We start from the raw sequence: 21,007 nt of genomic DNA on the forward strand, positions 1-21,007 counted from the left end.
ATTTTTCCTGAGTCTCTTGAATATTAAATTTTTTTTTGAATGAAAGATTCTTTGAATTCTATAGTGCTTCACAGTGTTCAAAAGATTCACACACATGATTTCATATAATCCCATAATAGCCCTTTTTTCCCCCCACCTACTCCTGTATTACCCTTTCCCCTGTCCCTCTCCCCACTGGTAACCACTAGTTTGTTCTCTATATTATCTGTGAATCTGCTTCTAAAAACAAATTCTTAATCATCTAGCATCACTACAACTTTCTAGCAGTGTTTGAGGCTCATAGATATTCAGTGAGTACTTTTCAAATCAACTACTTACTGTGATTAAGTATAGGACAAAGATTATAATGAATTGCAGTTTTCTTGGAACCTCTTACATTAGCGCCATAAGACTATGACGTTTTAAAAACTCACTTAGGACTCTGGGTTGTAAACTTCATGATATTTGAGAAGTTATTTCTTTTTGCTTTGTTTCTTTCTATCCCACCTCCTTGCAACTTTGAGAAAGTTTGATGAAAGATGCTATAAAAATGCTACTTATAAATGACAACCATTGCTTTTAACAAGTGGTTCTTCTAATGTTTTCTTTTAACAAGTGTTTTGGGGTTTTTTTCCCCTTGTTTGTTGACTCATTCATTGAATCCAATTTTTGGACTTTCTAAACTGAGGGGATTTTGGGAATTTTCTGTAAAATATTAGTTAGGTAAAGAATGTCTTATTAATGTTGGAAATATTTCTTATCTTTGACCAAATGTGATTGATGAGAGACTAGAGGCTATGAGATGTCTTCTCAATCTTTTCTGTGAAGTCCTAGACCACTGTAGTTTATCATTTTAGGTTTTTTAAAGTATTGGCCAGATTAAATACATATTATAGCTAAACCTTTTGCTCACTATTTCCTTAATTGAAATAGTGGTCCATGGTATTCTCTTTTCATGATCCTTTCTAATTAGAAATTTGACCTGTGAAATTTTGTTACAGTTTTGACTCAGAACAAACTTACTTCCTTACCCATGTTATAGAGGGAACAAAGGAGTTCGGACATGGATTGGAGTTATCATTTTGAGCAGCTTCAGGGGTAAAAACTACTAGTGAAGAGGTGGGGAGAATTATTTTTCTATGTTATGCTATTTGTGTACAAGGTGAATGAGTAGGTGAGGGAATACTCAGGAAGGAACAAAGAAGATAAAAGTAGGATGCAAAAAATGTAGGATAACAAAAAAGGACTTTTGGTTGCATTACATAGCTTTAGGAAGAGGAGAGAATGGTTTCATCAGTTTGGAGTTGGAAAGATGATCAGGGAAAGGTAGAAGAGAAGTGTGGTCTCCATGCTGATTATCAGGTGACGGGCTCCTGGGGATGGTCGTGGTGAAAGTAGTTGCCAACACACTTGCACAGTATCTTGATGAAGTTCACAATATTTAAGCCCATCCATGGCCACCTCCAGCTTCCTTTTCTGTCATCACCTTTCATTACCTGTTGAACTCTAGGTCCTTCCCAGCTATTCTCGTCTCCTTGATTGCCTGAAGACAGCTCCCTCATGGCACCCTTTGTGTCATTCCTTCTACTTGAGATATTGCTGTCTCCACCTGCTACATTTCTTCCCATACATCTTGAAATTCCCCTCCAGAGCTCCTTCACTGATCACTCCATCCTCAGAGTTGTGAATTGCTGCATATTTCACTTATATTCATGGAGTTGATTTGAGATTTTTGGAGTTCCTTGGCATTCTTGAAAGATGGTGGTGCTACTTCTGTATGTAATTAAACATAAAACAATACTTAAAATATAAACCATGTGTAAGTCAAGGTCACAAAACTTGGGTTTGCTCATCATTATTCTTTAAGTGCTTTTATTCAGTACATTCGAGTCTTTCAATTTTGGTGTTCCTCCTTTACTGGCACTTACTGACTAGTAAAGAACTGATCATATGCATGCCATTTTCCCTTGCTTACAGCCATGTCTAATCTATCCCTTTAGATTTTAAACTCTTGGAGAGAATACATTGCATTTTCACTTTCTTTATAGGAGTTAGCACTGTTCTCAAATGAGATAATAGGTGTTATCTTGAACTGCAAATATTTCCCCCTGTTATTTTGGAGAGAGTAGTTAGCGTTCCTTAAATATTTATTGAATGAATAAATGTAAATAAATGAGTCAATAAGGTGAGAGACATTTGCTGAGATACCCTCTACCTAAGAAAAAGAGACTTTGATAATTACAGAACCAATAGGAGTAAGCCCTCAAATTCAGTCGGAAAAGAGGTCAGGGTGCTATTTATAAATGCTAAGAGAGGAAACCATTCACAGTAGGCTATTTTGAAACATCTGGTTGTTAGTCAAAAAAATGTGACTCAAATTCAGAGAAATAGTGGAGTGTACATTTGTACTAAAATTGTAAAATTGATATATATAAAAGTGCATATATCATAAGTATACATTTTATAATCGTTTTATTGAAGTATAATATCATGCTAGTTTTTATCTCAGCCAATTAAACGTTAAAGCTGTGTTCAGTGTAGCATGAAATAGAACAGAATCCTGAAGAATATGTATGTACCGTGCTCATATCAAGAATTCTAAAGGGTCCGATTTTCCTTTCAGCTGTCAGGAAACAGATGTGGCTAAACTGTAGGGGGCGTAGGAGGGGGCTGGCACCAGGCAGAGGCAGCTGCCCAGGTTTTAGGGGCACCCAGGTAGGAGTCCTCTACAGTGGTGCCGGCTTTGGCTTATTATGACTTTTCATTATCCCCACTCCTGCTCTTGTAGGAACTCAGGAAGATTCTTGACCAAGAATTAATGGGCCCACATTAAAGGTCTCTGAATTAGAATTGAAAGTAAGTCTCAAGCATTAGGCAATTAACTTAAAATCTGGAAGGACAGTTTGAAAGAGAAAAGACTTACTGAAGCTGAGAAGATTTTCAAGCCACGTAACTAGTAGGATGTTACTGAAAACACCTAAACCCAGGTACTACTTATGCTAGTAATAACTTCTCATAGTAAGTAAAGGAATGATGACTACTGGCCTTCACTGGATGTGGAAATGGATATTAAGTTCTAGATTTTGAAAGAGTTGTCTTTCAGATTGCCCAGAAAAAAGTAATCCAGACATGACTTAGTCTTTTCTCCCTGATCCAAACTATAGAATGCTTCTGCCTGGAGCCTAGCTATTTTCAGCTCAGACCTCAGTTATTCTTCATCTAGCAGCCAATAATTACATGCGTATTGCTTGCCAGGCACTAAGACCTTTATGCATATTTACTCATTTCATCCTCAAAACAGTCCTGTGGGGTAGGCATTATTGCTTACAGATCACTGCTTCCAGATGACAACAGTGACAACAGTGGGACTCAGAAAAATAAAGGAACTTTCCCAAGTTCATGCAAGCGTCACATGGCAGAGCTGGGATCACTGGTCATCACTGTGCTGTGTCCCAAGTCAAAAGTCTTCAGGTAAAATCATCATTCTCGCTACTATAACCACATCTATATTTTACTAAATTAATAAAACTATGTTTACTGCCGTGTGAAGTGCTTTGTAGGTTTATTAGAAGAATAATTTACAGTGCTAATTGAAAGGAATGCAGTTTTATTAGGCTGGCAGAAGAATGCCAGTCACACCATGTATGACCAAGTGCAATATTGTATACAGTGTATGAGTTAATAATCAGCCAACATTTTTTGCACACTTATAATTCATGTCAGGTACTGTTCTATATACTTTATATATTTTACTTGTTTAATTCTAACAGAAATCCTATCAGACATGTTGTCTTCATTTTACAGACAAGGAAACTGAGCTTCAGGGAAGTTAAGTAACTCCAGGGACACAGTAAACAACTGGGAAAGACAGGGTTGGAATTGCAGGCAGCCTGACTCTAGAGCATTGTGCTTTGTGTACTATGGCCTGAATAAGAATTAACTGTAAGTGACTTGTAGGCGTCCATATTTACCCACTTACATGGACACATATACTCACAGCTGCAAAGGTATATACAACTTAGTTTGCAAGGCATGGTATATTTCAGTAGCATTTCCCTAGTGACTCTAAGTCCTTATGCATAACTAGACAGTCAAATGAGAGGGAAAATATGACCTCCTCAACATCCCTCTACTGTGAAATCAATTGCGTAGCTTTTAGGAGGCATCACAGTTAACAGCACAGATTGTGGAGTCCGACTCTTAGAATTCTGGAATTTCTCCGCTGTTTATCTTCTGTGTGGCTTTGGGCATGGGTCTTTCAAGGCAGCTGTGAGGATTGAATGAGATCCTATACAGATGGTTCGTAAACACTCCACAGATATTGGCTATTACTATTAGCAATGTAAGTCTGAGGGAGAATGAAAGACGAAGGATGTGTTTTGATGAATGGGAAAGAGAATGCTTAAGGTAGAGAACATGGGGCAGTGAAGGTCAGAGCCTGTGGGTGACCACAGTTCAGAGAGATGGCCAGGTTGACGGAACTGGGTTTCCTGTAAGGGGTTAAATGGGGGTAGTGTTGCCACAGGCTAAGGTAGGTGACCGATGGTAGGGGAGAGGCATACTAAATGACCAAGTTTACAGCTTCTGAGGTGAAAGTACTCAGACTAGAACAATAGGATTCTTGACCTCTGACCTTTTGTAATCTGCTCTGTACTGTAGGATGGAGTAATACAACAACAAGGGTGCTTTCTCAATACCACTTCCTCTTCTGCATGGTTGTAGGGAACAAGGTGGAACGATTTGTCTTTATGAATATGTGGAGTTAACATCTTGGTGTTAAACAGTGAGTTTGCTTGATATGCAAATACAGCGATACCTATTTCTCGTGACTATATTCTGTACTGAAACAAAGGTGGAATTCTGTAAGACCTGTAGCCTGAACTAACTAGCTCAGTGTATTATTTATATGGAGCGCCCTAAGTTTTTAAGAGATTAGCTGTTTCTCCACGTTAGTAACTTGAAGTCAGGGACACTTCTTTTAATTATCTATAGTGCCAGGTATCCTTTAGGGATAGCTGATTAGCTGTAAAGATTTGGATGAGTAAAAATTGTACCTGAGGTTTCTACCTTAGGTATCATTGTAGGATGTCCTAAGTCATCTTTCTTATCTACTGGTGCCACTCAGTCATTATGACCAGCAAAAGAAATTTCTTACACATTTCTTGATTTCCCCTTAGGAGATAGTTCCCCTCAATTGGGGACCACCGTTCTGGAATACAATAAACTTCCCTTGTTTTTAGAATGTGTAAGACTTGTACTGATGACACTGAAAAGTTTTACTACTCATGTGGCAGCTTAATTTCTTTTATTTGGTACACATCTTCTAAGGTTCCTTTCAGTCCTGGGATCCTATGATTGTTAAGCCATTATTTTGACATATTTGCAGGCTTCTAAATACTGTAAGGTTATGTTTATGATTTTAAAATGGTGTGCCATTTTAAAAAAATGGATTAAACTTAAGAGTGAATTCAGTTGTACCATGCTACTTTTTACCTCCCATAAGATATTAAAATCAGGCAAAGGTGATTCCAAAAGTTGTCAGCACTGAATACTTAATGACTTTATGGTTTACTAGAGTGACCCAAGGTTTTCAGTTATTTTCTTTCCTAGTTCAACTAGGGAATATGACAAAGTTATACTGGTAATGGGTGGGGGGATGGGTAGTGGGGAGTGGTTTACTGTGGTGGTTTTTCATACTTGAGGCACTTGGAGGGGGAGGGCTATCCCAACACATAAATTATTTTTATTGAAATATAATGGATTTACAATATTGGTTTCAGTTGTACAACATAGTGGTTCAATATTTTATAGATTATACTCCATTTAAAGTTATTACAATCTACTGGCTATGCTGTTTAATATATCCTTGTTGCTTATTTTATACATATATATTTGTATTTCTTAATCTCCAACCCCTATCTTGCCCCTCCTTGCTTCCCTCTCCTCACCACTAGTTTGTTCTCTATATCTGTGAATCTGTTTCTGTTTTGTTACATTCATTTTTTAGATTCCAAATATAAGTGATAACATAGAGTATTTGTCTTTCTCTGTCTTATTTCACTAAGCATAATATCTCTAGGTCCATCCACATTGTGGCAAATAACAGAATTTCATTCTTTTTTATGGCCGAACAACATTCCATTGTATTCCGTGTGTATATGTATCACATCTTCTTTGTTCATCATCTGTTGATGGACACTTAGCTTGCTTACTTATCTTGGCTATTGTAAATAATGCTGCTGTGAACATTGGGGTGCATGTATCTTTTCAAATTAGTGTTTTAGTTTTTTTCTGATATATACCCAGGAGTGGAATTGCTGGATCATATGCTAGTTCTATTTTTAGTTTTCTGAGAAACCTCCATTCTATTTTCCACAGTGACTGCACCAATTTACATTCCCACCAACAGTGTATGAGAGTTCCCTTTTCTCCACATCCTCACCAACATTTGTTATTTGGGTTCTTTTTGATGATAGTCATTCTGATAGGTGTGAGGTGATATCTCATTGCGGTTTTGATTTGCATTTCTCTGATGATTTGCAGTGTTGAGCATCTTTTCATGTTCCTGTTGGCCATCTGTATGTCTTCTTTGGTAAAATGTCTATTCAGGTCTTCTTCCCACTTTTTAACTGAGTTGTTTGTTTTTTTAATATTAAGTTTGATACTGAATATGTGAGCTGTGACCTTATTGGTCATATCATTTGCAAATATTTTCTCCCATTCAGTAGGTTTTGTTTTTGTTTTGTGGATGGTTTCCTTTGCTGTGCAAAAGCTTAAGTTGGATGTAGTCCCATTTGTTTGTTTTTGCTTTTGTTTCATTTCCCTTGAAACAGATTCAAAAAAAATATTGCTACGATTTATGTCAAAGAGTGTTCTGCCTGTGTTCTTTTCAAGAGTTATATGGTTTCTGGTCTTACATTTGGGTCTTTAATCTATTTTGAGTTTATTTTTGTATATGGTGTGAAAAAATGTTGTAATTTCATTGATTTACATGAGACTGTCCAGTTTTCCCAGCACCACTTATTGAAGAAGAGACTGTCTTTCCTCCATTGTAAATTTTTGCCTCCTTTGTCATAGATTAATTGGCCATAAGTGTGTGGGTTTATTTCTGGGCTCTCTATTCTATTCCATTGGCCTGTGTCTGTTTTTGTGTCAGTCTCATGCTGTTTTGATTACTGTAACTTTGTAGTATAGTCTGAAGTCAAAAAGTGTGATACCTCCAGCTTTGTTCATTTTTCTGAAGATTGCTTTGGGAATTTGAGTTTGCTTTTGTGGTTCCATGTGAACTTTAGGATTATTTGTTCTAGTTCTGTGAAAGATGACATGGGTATTTTGATAGGGGTTGCATTAAATCTGTATATTGCTTTCGGTAGTATGGCCATTTTAACAATATTAATTCTTCCAATCCATGTGCACAGGATTTTTTTGTATCATCTTCATTTTCCTTCATCAGTGTTTTATAGTTCTCAGAGTATAGGTCTTTCACCTTCTTGGTTAAGTTTATTCTTAGGTATTATTTTCTTTTTGATGAATTTTTAAAAGTCCCATAGGTGGTTTGGAATGCTTCCAGTTGTCCTACTGCCAACCTTCTCCTCTCCCCGATTTTTGATTTGAAGATCTCTTGTAGTGGTTAGATGGATTGGAGAAATCTGTATTTGAGTCCTGTTTCTGCTCCTTAGAAGCCTGGTGACCTAAATAGACAAAACTTTAAAACTTTGTGTACTTTCCACTTGTTATCTTAAATCATCTCAAAGATGGGAAGGGGTCATTCAGCAAACAATTATTGAGCACCTTTTATATGCCTGACAGTGTTCAAACTTAAGGCCTAGAGCAGTGAACAATAGACAAGATCCCTACCCTCTTATAAAAGTCCACAGATGTCAGGTAGTGACAAATGCCATGAAGACAGAGAAAGCAAGGGTAAGGAATACTGAGGCACAAGGCATGCTTGTATGCATAGGGGCATTAGGGAGGGCCTCTCTGAATAGGACACATTTCAGCAGAGACCTACTCAAGTGATGGAGTGAGCCATGAACCATGGGTATATGTTGGGAAAGTAGATTTGAAAGAGATGGAAGGGTGAGCGGTAGGGTCATGAGGTGGGAATAGGACTGAAGCCAGCTTAGTGGTGATTGACTGATGGGGGGTCAGGGGGCAGTCAGGGGAAGCCAGGGAAGATGAAGTTGGGAAGTTGCAGGGAGTGATGTGGTGTGACTTTCGTTATAAAGTGAATCATTCTGGCTGCCGTACTGAGAACATGCTGCTTGTGGGGGCAGGGGGCCAGGACGGAATCTGGGATATCAGTCAGGAGGCTGTTGCAGTGGTCTAAGATAGACAAGATAGTGGCTTGGGCTAGGATGTGAGTAGGAGAGGTGGTGAGAAGCAGTTGTACCTTTAAGGTGGAGCTCAAGAAGATAATAAGATTATGGTTATTAAGTGATACTGAAAGCCAGACATATAGCAGGTGCTCCTAAATGTTACTTCCCTTTTACTTATACTTTCTCTTGGAAATGGGTCAGGATAGCACAGGCAAATGTACATTCACATCTGTAATGCTGTTTGTACGTTCTCTAAACATGTACTGCATATACATCATATACTATGTATAAACAAATAATTTGACTGGCATTTATTGACAGCTTATATGGGCTGGTCATCATCTTGGCAGATTTAATGGTTTATTATGGGATAATAAAAATAATTATAATGACAAATACTTGTTTAACATTTGCTGTGTGCCATTGGTGTTCTTGATGCTTTACAAAAGCTTTATGAAATAGGAACTATTATCACTCCTACTTTCCTGATGAAGAAACTGAGGCACAGAGAGGTTAAATACTGGGATTTGACCAAGATTGTCCAGCTCCAAAATCCTGGCTTTTGCACTGCACTATCCCACTTCTATAGGTTACTATGGAATGAATAGAATGTGATTAAATGCTAAGAAGTAAATGTGGTAGGAACACAGAGAAGAGAGTATTTCTTGTTCACTAGAGACCTTGTGAAGGAAATAGCATTTGAGTTAGACTTCAAAGAATGGGAAAGATTTCAACTGTGGGAAGATAATGGCTTAGTGATGAAAACAATTATAATGAGGGACGTGAATATGTACTAAACACTCACCGAGGACTAAGCACCATTTTAACACTTAAGGTGGATTATCTCATTTAATCTTCACCAGCACTGAGGTACCTTTGAGCATTTCCATTTTATGGGGAAGGAAACAGACACATGCACACGTGCCTATGAAAGTGGAGGAGGGTGGGAATTGAGTATGACTCCAGACTCCTGGGCTGTGTTTGGAGGGGCATCCATCCTAAGGGGGGAGAGTGATGGGCTTAGGCTCAGGTATGAGGAATTTAAAACCGAACCAAATTTTGTTGTGCATCCCAGTCATCTTTGGAATGTGTTACAAATATAGATTCTCGGGCGTGTTATCATCAGTTGTTGCTGTACAGCAGATCCACTGACCGGCACCTGGAGAGCCACAAACTTAAGAGCATGGCATGTGTGCCTGGTGCCCAAGTGGAGGTCAAAACATGGAGGGCTTTGATTTCATGTTCAGGAGTTTGCACCTGGTAGACTTTTATGGTTAGGCGTGCCCATCTATTTGCATCTGGTGACGTGCCTGGGGGCTTGAAGCCTCTGAAGTGGATCTGTGAACACCCTTGGGTGGTCAGACTGTTAAAAAGTCAGATGATTGGAGGATGCAGCCGACACAAAAGTGCAGAGAGGATTGTACTCCCTGTGGCAGGGAGCTTCTCTGGGTCACGAAAAGGAATCTGGTTCATTAGCCCTATTCAGCATGTCCACTGATAGCAGAGAGAGGTGGTTTTGCTTAGAACATTTGGTATAGCCATCCCTGAGTCAGCCACTCAGGAAGTTTATGTGTAAGAGACAAAAAGGACTTGTGTATGAAAACACGAAGGCTCCCACACGCACACACACCCCCCAAAAAATTCACAAAATGGGCTTCCGAACCACTGCTACCATCCTTCCCGGCCGGCCTCCCATCTCTTAAACATGTCCCAAGCACTTTGCAAATTTCTAGAAACCTAGTTAGAGATGTATATGGAGAAGGGAGTGATTCATTCTATTTCAGGGGGTTGATAGGAAGCCTTCAGAGAGGAAGTAATACCTGCCTACTCAGAATTTTAAATAGTGCCGAGGATTTTGCAAAATGTGTAGATTTGCAAGCAGTTGCAGCATACGCAAAAGGTATGGGGGCCATTTAACAGTTTGCTGCCTGGGGGAAATGATAATTAACAATAATGTGCTAAAGTCAGTGACGTGGCACAGGTTAAACCTGAGCCTGAAGTTAGTACATGGGAACATCCACCTTGCAGGAAATGTATATGAGGTGCGGTATCTGGAGCACCATTGCCGTTTACATCAGTAGTAGCTGCTGCTGTTTTTATTGTTAGACTGAGACCAGACTGTTGTATGGCACCCCAAGGAGCTTAGACTGTCTTGTTCAGATGTGGAGTGACAGGCCAAATCTGGATTTTCAGTAGTTCAGTGGTACCTGGAGACCGGGCTGAGGGGCTTGTTGAGATGGTTGCAGTAATAATTCAGGCAGGAGATGTAATGAGGGTCTGAACTGTATTGAGGTCGGTGGAGGAGTGTATTAGTTCACGTTTGTTTTCACAGTTCTGGAGGCTGGGGAGTCCGAGATCAAAGTTCCAGCCGATTTGGCTATAACTATTTCCATTTTGTGATGGGCAAACAAAATTAGCTAATGCGTTTTTTTTAAACAAAATAATTTTGTGAACAAGAATAATATATCTGAGAATTAGGCTCATACGTGGTGTTGAGGTTTAACTTTCTACTTTTTTTCCTGACATTTTGTCATTTTGAGTGTGACAGAGGGATACCTGTTTGACAAAGGCATTTCCTGCCTTTCATCTCTTGTTTGTACTTTTATTTCTCTGTTTCTGCAGTGCTGCCTGAATACGATATGTGCTTTCCCTTTTTTCGTATACTCACTTGTCAATGTTGGCTGATGTTTTTGAATAGTTAAAGCAAGAGCTTATGGGCATGTAACACATAGAGATTCTGAGTTATGTCTTTCGAAGAGCTACTTTGAGATGTGATTTCCAGAAATATTGCATCCTTGCTTGCTCAGATAAATATACCTTGTTTGGCTGTGTCTCGTTTTATTACTTCAGTGTATGGTTGTTATGCATATTCTGTATTTGTTTCTTTTCCCTGATGCATAATATACAGACATTTTTGCATACCATACATTTTTACAAACTGAATGCAGCCATGTAAACAGCACCTGATAAATCAACTTTTTAAAAAATTAATGTTGTTTATGAGAAAAATGAACCTATGTGTATATGCTGTGTATGAAGGAAAATGTGACCTTCAAACTTTTTCCTTTTCCTTTCATATTAACTTCCTGTTATCTACTGTACAGTTGCTCAACTAGTCTTATCTTGTATAACAGTATTTACATACAATGCTGCTGCAATTTTGAAGTGAAAATTATTAACCTAAGAAGTATGTTCTAACTGTGCTTTTGGAGAGAGTCTTTGAAGTAGGTGTACTAAAGGGGGAGTCGTTCATATCTAGTAAGGTACTATTAAGAAAAATTATCTAAAATTTGGAAATCAAAAGAATGTACAGCATGTTCCTTCGATGCCTTGTTGGGGGTATTGTTTAACAGGCTCACATCAGGGATATTTAATTCTAATTCTTGTGCTCCACTTTCCATTTACTATTTGGTTAGAGCCCCGGACTGAGAAGTTACCTGTTAGCTTATAGATTTTTGTCTAGTAGAAAGATATCTCCAAAGGTTATGGTTTTATTGCCCTGTAGGGCACTAACCAGTTTTTTATCTAACCTACCCATTTTATTCGAGCACTGAAAAAAAAAGAAAAAAAAAGCCTTTTCTGATGGATTGTATAAATCTCTTCCACAAATGCTCTTGGAACTAGCCCTACCACCTTACCGGTTCCCTCATTAATTAGTGAATGAATTTTTTTGGATACATGTTCATTTTATATTTGAGAATCATTTTTTTTACCTTTTTGAAAATCATCATTTGATACTACCATAACATTTCTGTCCTGTCCCTTCACTCTCTACCTAGGAATTGACTTTCTAAGGCATACAAAGTAATGCACAAAGATTCCAAACTCTCAGCGAGCACAAGTAATGATCCTCATTTCTATTGTTTTTCTTTGGAGAATGTTTATAATGTAAAACTAGTTTTAATACCAAAAATGTCCTAATAAATTGCTTTTCTTTTTTTCTAGGCTTAAGCGCATAAAGCATTCACTGTGCAGAAAATAACATTTTGAGATAAGTGATAGAGGAAAATCCAATACAGAAGTGCACCCTCTTGTGTGCGTATTGCATTGTACTGCTTCTATCACATTGCCTAGTAATGAAGCCACCATTATGTCCTCAGTCAGTGAAGTGAATGTTGATATCAAAGATTTCCTAATGAGCATTAATTTGGAGCAGTACCTCTTACGCTTCCGCGAATTTGGTTTTAATAATGTAAGGGACTGTGCAGAAATAAATGACAGCGTGCTCCTCAAAGTTGGAATATCACCTACAGGACACCGGAGGAGGATACTTAAACAGTTACAGATAATCCTGTCAAAAATGCAAGATATCTCAATATATGCAAATGTTCATAAAACGAAGAAGAATGATGAGACTTCAGAGGATCACCATGCTCCGTCTTCTGTTCAGAACACCTGCCTAGAACTTTCAGATTCACACAGTGTTCAGACACCCAGCCCAACGCAGTTGGAGACTGTTACAAGAAGTCTTGATCAAAATGAGGTTAGTGTGGAAAATAGCCAGTCTTTTAAATCAGATGATAAGCTGACTCTTCCTACATACAACTTTCCCATTCCGGAAGAAGAACCACACCTGAATTCAGATTCTTTTCAAGGTTCTTTATTTGGTAGTGAAATTACTGACGTAGAATCTTTGACTGCACAAAAGACTATCGACTCTACAACCGGAGAAGAACAAACAAAAAAAGTTGATTTGATCTCAGAAAATGTGAGCAAGCTTCCTAGTGCAGACCCTGAATTCCTTTCTTCCCCTGACTGTTCAGTATCAGAAGCAAATTCTGGAAATGGAACTAATCGTTTATTAGAAAGCTCACCACCATCCCCATTTTTTCAATTTCAAGGAGAAATGGTTGTAAATGATTTGTATGTTCCGTCATCGCCAGTCCTAACACCTATGAGAAGTCGTAGCAAGTTGGTTTCAAGACCATCTCGATCTTTTCTGCTAAGACATCGGCCTGTACCAGAGCTTCCAGGGTCAGCAAAAGGAATTTCAGGGAGGTAAGAATTTTTATGATAACTTTTGTGTATTCAATTTGGGGGAATTTAGTTATTTTTTAACAATTTTATTTTTAGTGTTCATTTCTAAATTTGACCCATTCAACCAACCTTTTCTTTCTTCTAAAATTTTTTGTCATGCCATCTCTCTTGTACACCACTGCCCAGAGTCTGTTTCCAACTTATAACTTCAGCTTTCTCCTATTTAATTGGGGGACTTCATTTCCCCTAATTCTGCCTGGACATTCCTTCCTGTATCTTCCTCCATGCCTGGTATTATATTCTTCCATGAGTGCCCTTTATATTTGAATTGCTGACTCTATCTCCCCACTAGGTTATGTGCTTTTTGGCAGGGGCCATGTTCCTAATGACTGTATCTCTACTACCTGACACGATTGGCACGAATTAATCATTCACCATGCATCTAGTGAGCACTTGCTTGGTACTGGTCACGGCACTAGATGCGGAGGAGGTAGAGAGATAAAAAGGGGCTTTAGTGTAGTGTAGAAGACATGTAAAAAGTAGTAGCAGTACAATATGAGACCACTTCAGCTGGAGACCAGAACTCTCAAGAGGGGGCCTACCGGCCTGTTGGGTCATTGGTACCCTGAGGTAACTGTGGAGTCTAAGAGGAGCTGACTTACAGCAGGGAGAGCTTTCAACCATTTCTCAAAGTTACACCTAAGATGTGGTTTTCTTCAGGGTTGTGGTGGGATTTTTTTTTTTTTTTTTTTTTTTAATTCACTAAAAGCTAACACTTGTCTCTGTTGGGAGTCATGAGGTTGTTTAAGTTCAACCCTTACTGCTATGGCACTAAATGCAATTACAGATTCCTGTAAACAGGCTCTAGGCTGGCATTTCTGTGAGATTCTCCTTCCCCCTTTGTCTCCCTGTGTATCCACTCTGTCCCTGGTGCTGGATCTTGGCTGTATTTACAAGAGAAAAATATGGAAATTTAGTATATGCAAGAGAAAACATGGCAATTTACAAGACCATGTTAAGTACCTCCCATTAGAGTGTAAACTCTTTGAGGACAGAGGCCCTAATTAATTTGTCTTTATCGTGGCATCCCTGGTGCCAATGGCAATATTGAGTATTTACTGGGAAATCAATTAGCAGCATCATTTATTAAACACCTAGAAGCTGGTTTGGTTTATAATTTTCCATGGCTTGTCTAATTCTCACATTGGCCCTCTGAAATAGGTATTATTCCTCCATATTCTTATGAGGTAACTGAGCCTTAGGTTAATTTTTCTAGGATCACATGGGTAGTGAACTGGGATTTCATTCCAGTACATCTGACTCTATAACACACTTTCTTAACCACTCATTTAGTAAATATTCTTAAAAGTGTTGATTGCGTATATAAAAATGGAGTATTTCTTAGGAAAGTAGAAGATCACCAATTTTTGTATGACACCGTAGCTTTAGCATATTTTGCTAATTTTAAACAATTAAAAGAAAGTAAATGAGAAGGGTCTGCTATGTCTTTGCAGGAACAGAATCCTTTTGCGAGCCATAAGGATAACTTCAGATAAGAAACATTTGGCTCAAGTTTTAAATAAGTTGTGCTATTTTTCATAAATTTTTGAGAATCTTTTGATGTTCATTTACTTCTAAGTGTAAGCTTTGCACCATGTGAAAGACTTGTTATTCACACTGTGACTGAGTCTTTGAAAATGAGAATTAAAATAATGTTGAAATTAGTAGTAAAGAGCTTAGCAGGAGCCGCATCATAGCACTGCCAGAGAACCCATTGTCACCTCTCTTTTCTTCTTTGATTATGGCAGTAAATGGTAACTAGGCATTTCTGGTGATGAAATTATAAAATGAGAAAGTAAATTAAATTATTTTCGGACTTCACTGTCTGTTTTTCTTTGTGGTCCTTGCCTGAACTGCAAACAGTAATTGCAAACTAATTACAGTGTTATAATATGACTTTTAGAAAATGAAACCGTGGCTTATATAATCCGAGATCCTCTCTAATCAAATAACATCTAAACAATATTTAGTACATTTCTTGCTGCACCATATAAATGTATTTCTTTGTGGTCAGTGATTTGGACATAATTTCTTTACTCCTTAAAGATTTCATAGAAGGGTTGACAGGAACATGATGCTGGATGTGTATTCCTGATGTGTGAGGTGCTTTGTTTCTATCTCCCTGGACATGTACCCTCACCCCCCCACCCGCTGCCAATTTATCTGATGCAGTTAACTTGCCAGTCAAATGGGTTATCTTTGTCCTTGCCTTGAGCTTCTTCCCTGAATTCCTGTCTGCTCCTTTTGGGAAGGCTGGGCTGGGTGGGGCTATGCTGGACACTGGACCTCAGGATCTCTTTTTTTAAGTCCTATCTCTTGAGGGCCAGGTCAGATCTCGGCTTGAAGAGCCAGCTTCTTCCTTATCAGCTCATCTGGAGGTCTCCCACAGAGGTCTCCAAGCAGAAAGCAAGTCTCACCAGCTGCCCTTCCCTGGGAGTCGTGGGTGTGTCTTGTGATCCTTCCAGGAGGATCCTCCTTAGTGCTCAAAGCAGGAAGGAACAGGTATCTTTAGCTACTGAAGAGGTACCTGTCTTATCTTCCTCCCCAGTTTAATGATCTTCATCCATCTTTCATGTAACTGTTTTATCCTTGGCACAGTCAAAGCCCTGTCTTTTAGGTGTCATGCCTTTGAATGTTTGGGGGGAAGGAAAAATAAGGAAACAGAGGTAAAGGGGAGGAGGGTGGTGTGCAAGGCTGCACGGTGACTGGAGTATCTGTTATAACTTGTTATAAGACTGAGGTACTGTAGTGGCTGTTGGAGGGCTTTTCAAAAATTTGAATTCTAAACCCGAAGTCTCCAGCCTCCTGTGAACTTTTTATTAAAAGTAAAAATCTTAGATATTTTTCTCTAGATGTATTAATACATAGATATTAAAAATGGATGCAACTATTTTAGACTTTAATGTTGAAATACATATGAACCAAAAACGTACAGAAAAATGGTAAGCAATTGTTTGCTACATTGAATTAGAAAAATACAGAAACTCATCCTGTCCTTTCCATGTTCAAGGAAAACTTTACATTTCACGTTACAGCAGAAAAATGCTTAGCATTCTAAAATTCAGACTTTTTCCTTTAAAATGACTTTTTATAAAATGGGTTGATTATTTCAATATTTGCAAATTTTGACTTGAATATCTAAATAATGAATCAAAATTAATAGTTAACCGTTTGATTTATTGTTAGAGGATAAAGATATCTGTGTGATCCTTTTTACAAGTGAAAAGACATTAACATTTGTACTCTTTATTCATAATTTGAAAAGCCCTTTATTTGAAAAAATATATTTTGAACTGAAGCTTCTGCTAGTTGATGAAAAAAGTTTCATGATAATGATGTAGACTTTTGTGCTGTAATCCTTCTGTAATTATTTATTCTTATCCTAAGGACATTTTTTGGAACTTTGTAGATTGAAACTTAATTATCTGTGCATTATACATTTCATATTTGCAGTCTGTGCTGTAATTAATGCACTCTTGTGTTTTCTGAATTCAGATTTGTGTGTTTTAGTTAGACATTATGTAACCTCAAGGCAGTTTTCAACTGCCGCCTAATGACTGGTGTTTTTCTTTTGAATTCAATCCTATAATGACCTGTAGTTCTTCTGTTATGAATTGTAAGAATTGCATTTTTTTAAAACATTCTGTGTAATGATAAGCACGGCTGCCTTGCTTAAGTAATAGGTAAGTGTAGATCATAAAGAGAGATCTTTAACGTTAATTTACCTTTATGCCTCTGCTTTTCTTGGCAATTTTAGTGATTAAAAAATATGTGAACACATAACATCTGTAAGCATGTTGAAGATTCACTTTGATAATCAGAGTTATTTTTTTGCAACTGGGTGTTTCCTTTAATATTATTTTTGAGATTTGTTCACATCCATGCACGTATTTTAGCAATAATTGCTGTATAGTATTTTATTAAATGACGGAAAACACAGTTTATTCCCCTACTAGGTCATTGGCTATTTTTTTTCACTATTACAAATGAAGAGTTCTCATACTTTTAAGAACTTTAAGAAACAATTGTGCATATTCAGTGTACCAGGAAGACCAACCATTCTTTTCACTAATAAAAAAAATAACAGTTGGCTCGTTCTACCTGAGTGTTTACATTGTGTAGGGCACACCGTATGCTCTTTAAAAACATCATCTCATTAATCCTCATAATATTCATAGGCAGCAGACCCTTTTTTTATTCCCCTTCAATAAATGAGGAAAAGTAGGCTCAGGGCTGTTGGGTAACTTGACCAAGAACACCAAAGCATAATAACAAAAAATGATAATAGCTACTGCTTTTCTTAATGGGTTTAAAATTTTTGCTAATCAACCATGATTTATATTTCAAATTTAAAAGCAATCCGCAGTTTTTAGGATAATTGATGGGGAAATAATAGGGCAGAAAGAGGGAGAAAGGAAAGAACGTGGGCTTTGCACTCAAGAAGGAATTGACCTTGAATGTTGGTTTTGTCTCCTATTAGCTGTGCGACTAGGGCTGGGAGAACCTCCTTTCCTTATTGGTAGGATTAGGACACTAGGTCCTACCTCAGTGGGCTATTAAGGGGATGAAATATGAGATGTAGATATATAAACCCCTAACAAAATGCTTTGGGCATAATAGATATTAGAATATAAAATAGCTTGTGATAATTTATTCATAGATAAATGAGAATCTAAGTTGCTAATCACCAGTTTTCAAAACAGCTTGTTTCCTGTATTGACCTAATTTTCATCTACAGTAGATCAAATGAACTTGGTTGATAGATTTGGTAATTGCTTGCAGGTGGATATTGAATAGCTCTATCAGTGAAAGTCATCGCAAACTTTTTTCTTTACATTTATCAGACTAAAAGTAAAACCAACAAAATATGCTTTAAAAATACCACTAATGGATGTACTTAAAATAATTCAAAAATCTTTTTTTTTTAATTTCCTTTTTTTTTTTTTTAGTAAGTTAAGGTTGAGTTTTTTATTACGCATGGTGGCTTAGAAAAGGGCTCATGGAGCTAGACTGTCTGAGTTTGAATCCCAGGTTAGTTACTTATGAGCTGTGTGACTGTGGAAAAGTAAGTTAACTGCTTTGTGTGCCAATTTTCTTCTTAAAAAAATGCAGATAATGATATTTCTTACTTCTTTGGGTGTTTGTGACTACACACACCACACATTATGAATGTGTGTGTATTATAAAATTTTGAGACCTGTGTCTGACATATAGTAAATGCTTAATAAGAATTAGCAATATATATTATTAGCACAAGTTACCAAAGATGTAGAAAATTTGAGTGCTGCTCTACTCAGGGGTTCAGATTATTAATATGTATTTGTGTCAGTGACATACAAATTTGAGGAAATGATTATAGCCATGTAACAGTGTCAAGAATCTGGAGATAATGCACAAATAAAGGGTGAATTATTTTGTAACCCTTTGGTAAACTTGTGTGCCCTCCCCTGCCAAAGACAACTTCTATCCTGACTTTAAATAATGATGATTACTCTTATGATTTTAAAAATGTTTTACCTCTTAAGTATGTCCCAAACAATATACTGTAGTTTTTTTTTTTAACATCTTTATTGGAGTATAATTGCTTTACAATGGTGTGTTAGTTTCTGCTTTATAACAAAGTGAATCAGCTATACATATACATCTATCCCCATATCTCTTCCCTCTTGTGTCTCCCTCCCACCCTCCCTATCCCACCCCTCTAGGTGGTCGCAAAGCACTGAGCTGATCTCAGTATTTGTTTTTCTCTTTCTGACTTACCTCACTCTGTATGACAGACTCTAGATCCATCCACCTCACTACAAATAACTCAATTTCGTTTCTTTTTATGGCTGAGTAATATTGCACTGTATATATGTGCCACATCTTCTTTATCCATTCATTTGTCAAAGGACACTTAGGATGCTTCCATGTCCTGGCTATTGTAAATAGAGCTGCAATGAACATTGTGGTACATGACTCTTTTGAATTATGGTTTTCTCAGGGTATATGCCCAATAGTGGGATTGCTGGGTCATATGGTAGTTCTATTTTTAGTTTTTTAAGGAACCTCCATACTGTTCTCCATAGTGGCTGTATCAATTTACATTCCCACCAACAGTGCAAGAGGGTTCCCTTTTCTCCACACCCTCTCCAGCATTTATTCTTTGTTGATTTTTTGATGATGGCCATTCTGACCGATGTGAGATGATATCTCACTGTAGTTTTGATTTGCATTTCTCTAATGATTAATGATGTTGAGCATTCTTTCATGTGTTTGTTGGCAATCTGTATATCTTCTTTGGAGAAATGTCTATTTAGGTCTTCTGCCCATTTTTGCATTGGGTTGTTTGTTTTTTTGATATTGAGCTGCATGAGCTGCTTGTTAATTTTGGAGATTGATCCCTTGTGAGTTGCTTCATTTGCAAATATTTTCTCCCATTCTGAAGGTTGTCTTTTCATCTTGTTTATGGTTTCCTTTGCTGTGCAAAAGCTTTTAAGTTTCATTAGGTCTCATTTGTTTATTTTTGTTTTTATTTCCATTTCTCTAGGAGTGGGTCAAAAAGGATCTTGCTGTGATTTATGTCATGGAGTGTTCTGCCTATGTTTTCCTCTAAGAGTTTGATAGTGTCTGGCCTTACATTTAGGTCTTTAATCCATTTTGAGTTTATTTTTGTGTATGGTTTTAGGGAGTGTTCTAATTTCATTCTTTTACATGTACCTGTCCAGTTTTCCCAGCAGCACTTATTGAAGAGCCTGTCTTTTCTCCATTGTATATTCTTGTCTCCTTTATCAAAGGTAAGGTGACCATATTTGTGTGGGTTTATTTCTGGGCTTTTTATCCTGTTCCATTGATCTATATTTCTGTTTTTGTGCCAGTACCATACTGTCTTGATTACTGTAGTTTTGTAGTATAGTCTGAAGTCAGGGAGCTTGAATCCTCCAGCTCTGTTTCTCTTTCTCAAGACTCCTTTGACTATTCGGGGTCTTTTGTGTTTCCATACAAACTGTGAAATTTTTTTTTCTAGTTCTGTGAAAAATGCCAGTGGTAGTTTGATAGGGATTGCATTGAATCTGTAGATTGCTTTGGGTAGTAGAGTCATTTTCAAAATGTTGATTCTTCCAATCCAAGAACATGGTATATCTCTCCATCTATTTGTATCATTTTAAATTTCTTTCATCAGTGTCTTATAATTTTCTGTATACAGGTCTTTTGTCTCCTTAGGTAGGTTCATTCCTAGATATTTTATTCTTTTTGTTGCAATGGTAAATGGGAATGTTTTCTTAATTTCACTTTCAGATTTTTCATCATTAGTGTATAGGAATGCAAACGACTTCTGTGCATTAATTTTGTATCCTGCTACTTTACCAAATTCATTGATTAGCTCTAGTAGTTTTTTGGTAGCATCTTTAGAATTCCCTATGTATAGTGTCATGTCATCTGCAAACAGTGACAGCTTTACGTCTTCTTTTCCAATTTGGATTCCTTTTATTTCTTTTTCTTCTCTGATTGCTGCAGCTAAAACTTCCAAAACTGTGTTGAGTAATAGTGGTGAGAGTGGGCAACCTTGTCTTGTTCCTGATTTTAGTGGAAATGGTTTCAGTTTTTCACCATTGAGGACGATGCTGGCTGTGGGTTTGTCATATATGGCCTTTATTATGTTGAGGTAAGTTCCCTCTCTGCCTACTTTCTGG

The 21,007-nt window shown here is 37.5% G+C and overlaps 1 protein-coding gene across 10 annotated transcripts in view; it reads left to right on the top strand.

The window, feature by feature from the left end:
• The window catches only part of ARAP2 (ArfGAP with RhoGAP domain, ankyrin repeat and PH domain 2), a 206,873-nt gene that overhangs the window by 1,671 nt on the left and 184,195 nt on the right, over positions 1-21,007 (top strand). For 8 of the 10 annotated variants that reach the window (XM_082464518.1, XM_082464520.1, XM_082464521.1 and 5 more), the window contains exon 2: positions 12,243-13,295. The exons of 1 other annotated variant lie outside the window; for it this stretch is intronic. In XM_082464518.1, the coding sequence (XP_082320644.1) occupies positions 12,388-13,295 (908 nt within the window). In that variant the 5' untranslated portion in view covers positions 12,243-12,387. Of the gene's footprint in view, positions 1-3,280; positions 3,451-12,242; positions 13,296-21,007 lie in introns of all 10 variants that reach the window. One more of the 10 variants, XM_082464516.1, reaches the window with a different exon arrangement.

The sequence above is a fragment of the Balaenoptera physalus genome (genome assembly GCF_965194825.1).
Source record: "Balaenoptera physalus genome assembly, chromosome: 5".
In the NCBI taxonomy this organism is placed as follows: Eukaryota; Metazoa; Chordata; class Mammalia; order Artiodactyla; family Balaenopteridae; genus Balaenoptera; species Balaenoptera physalus.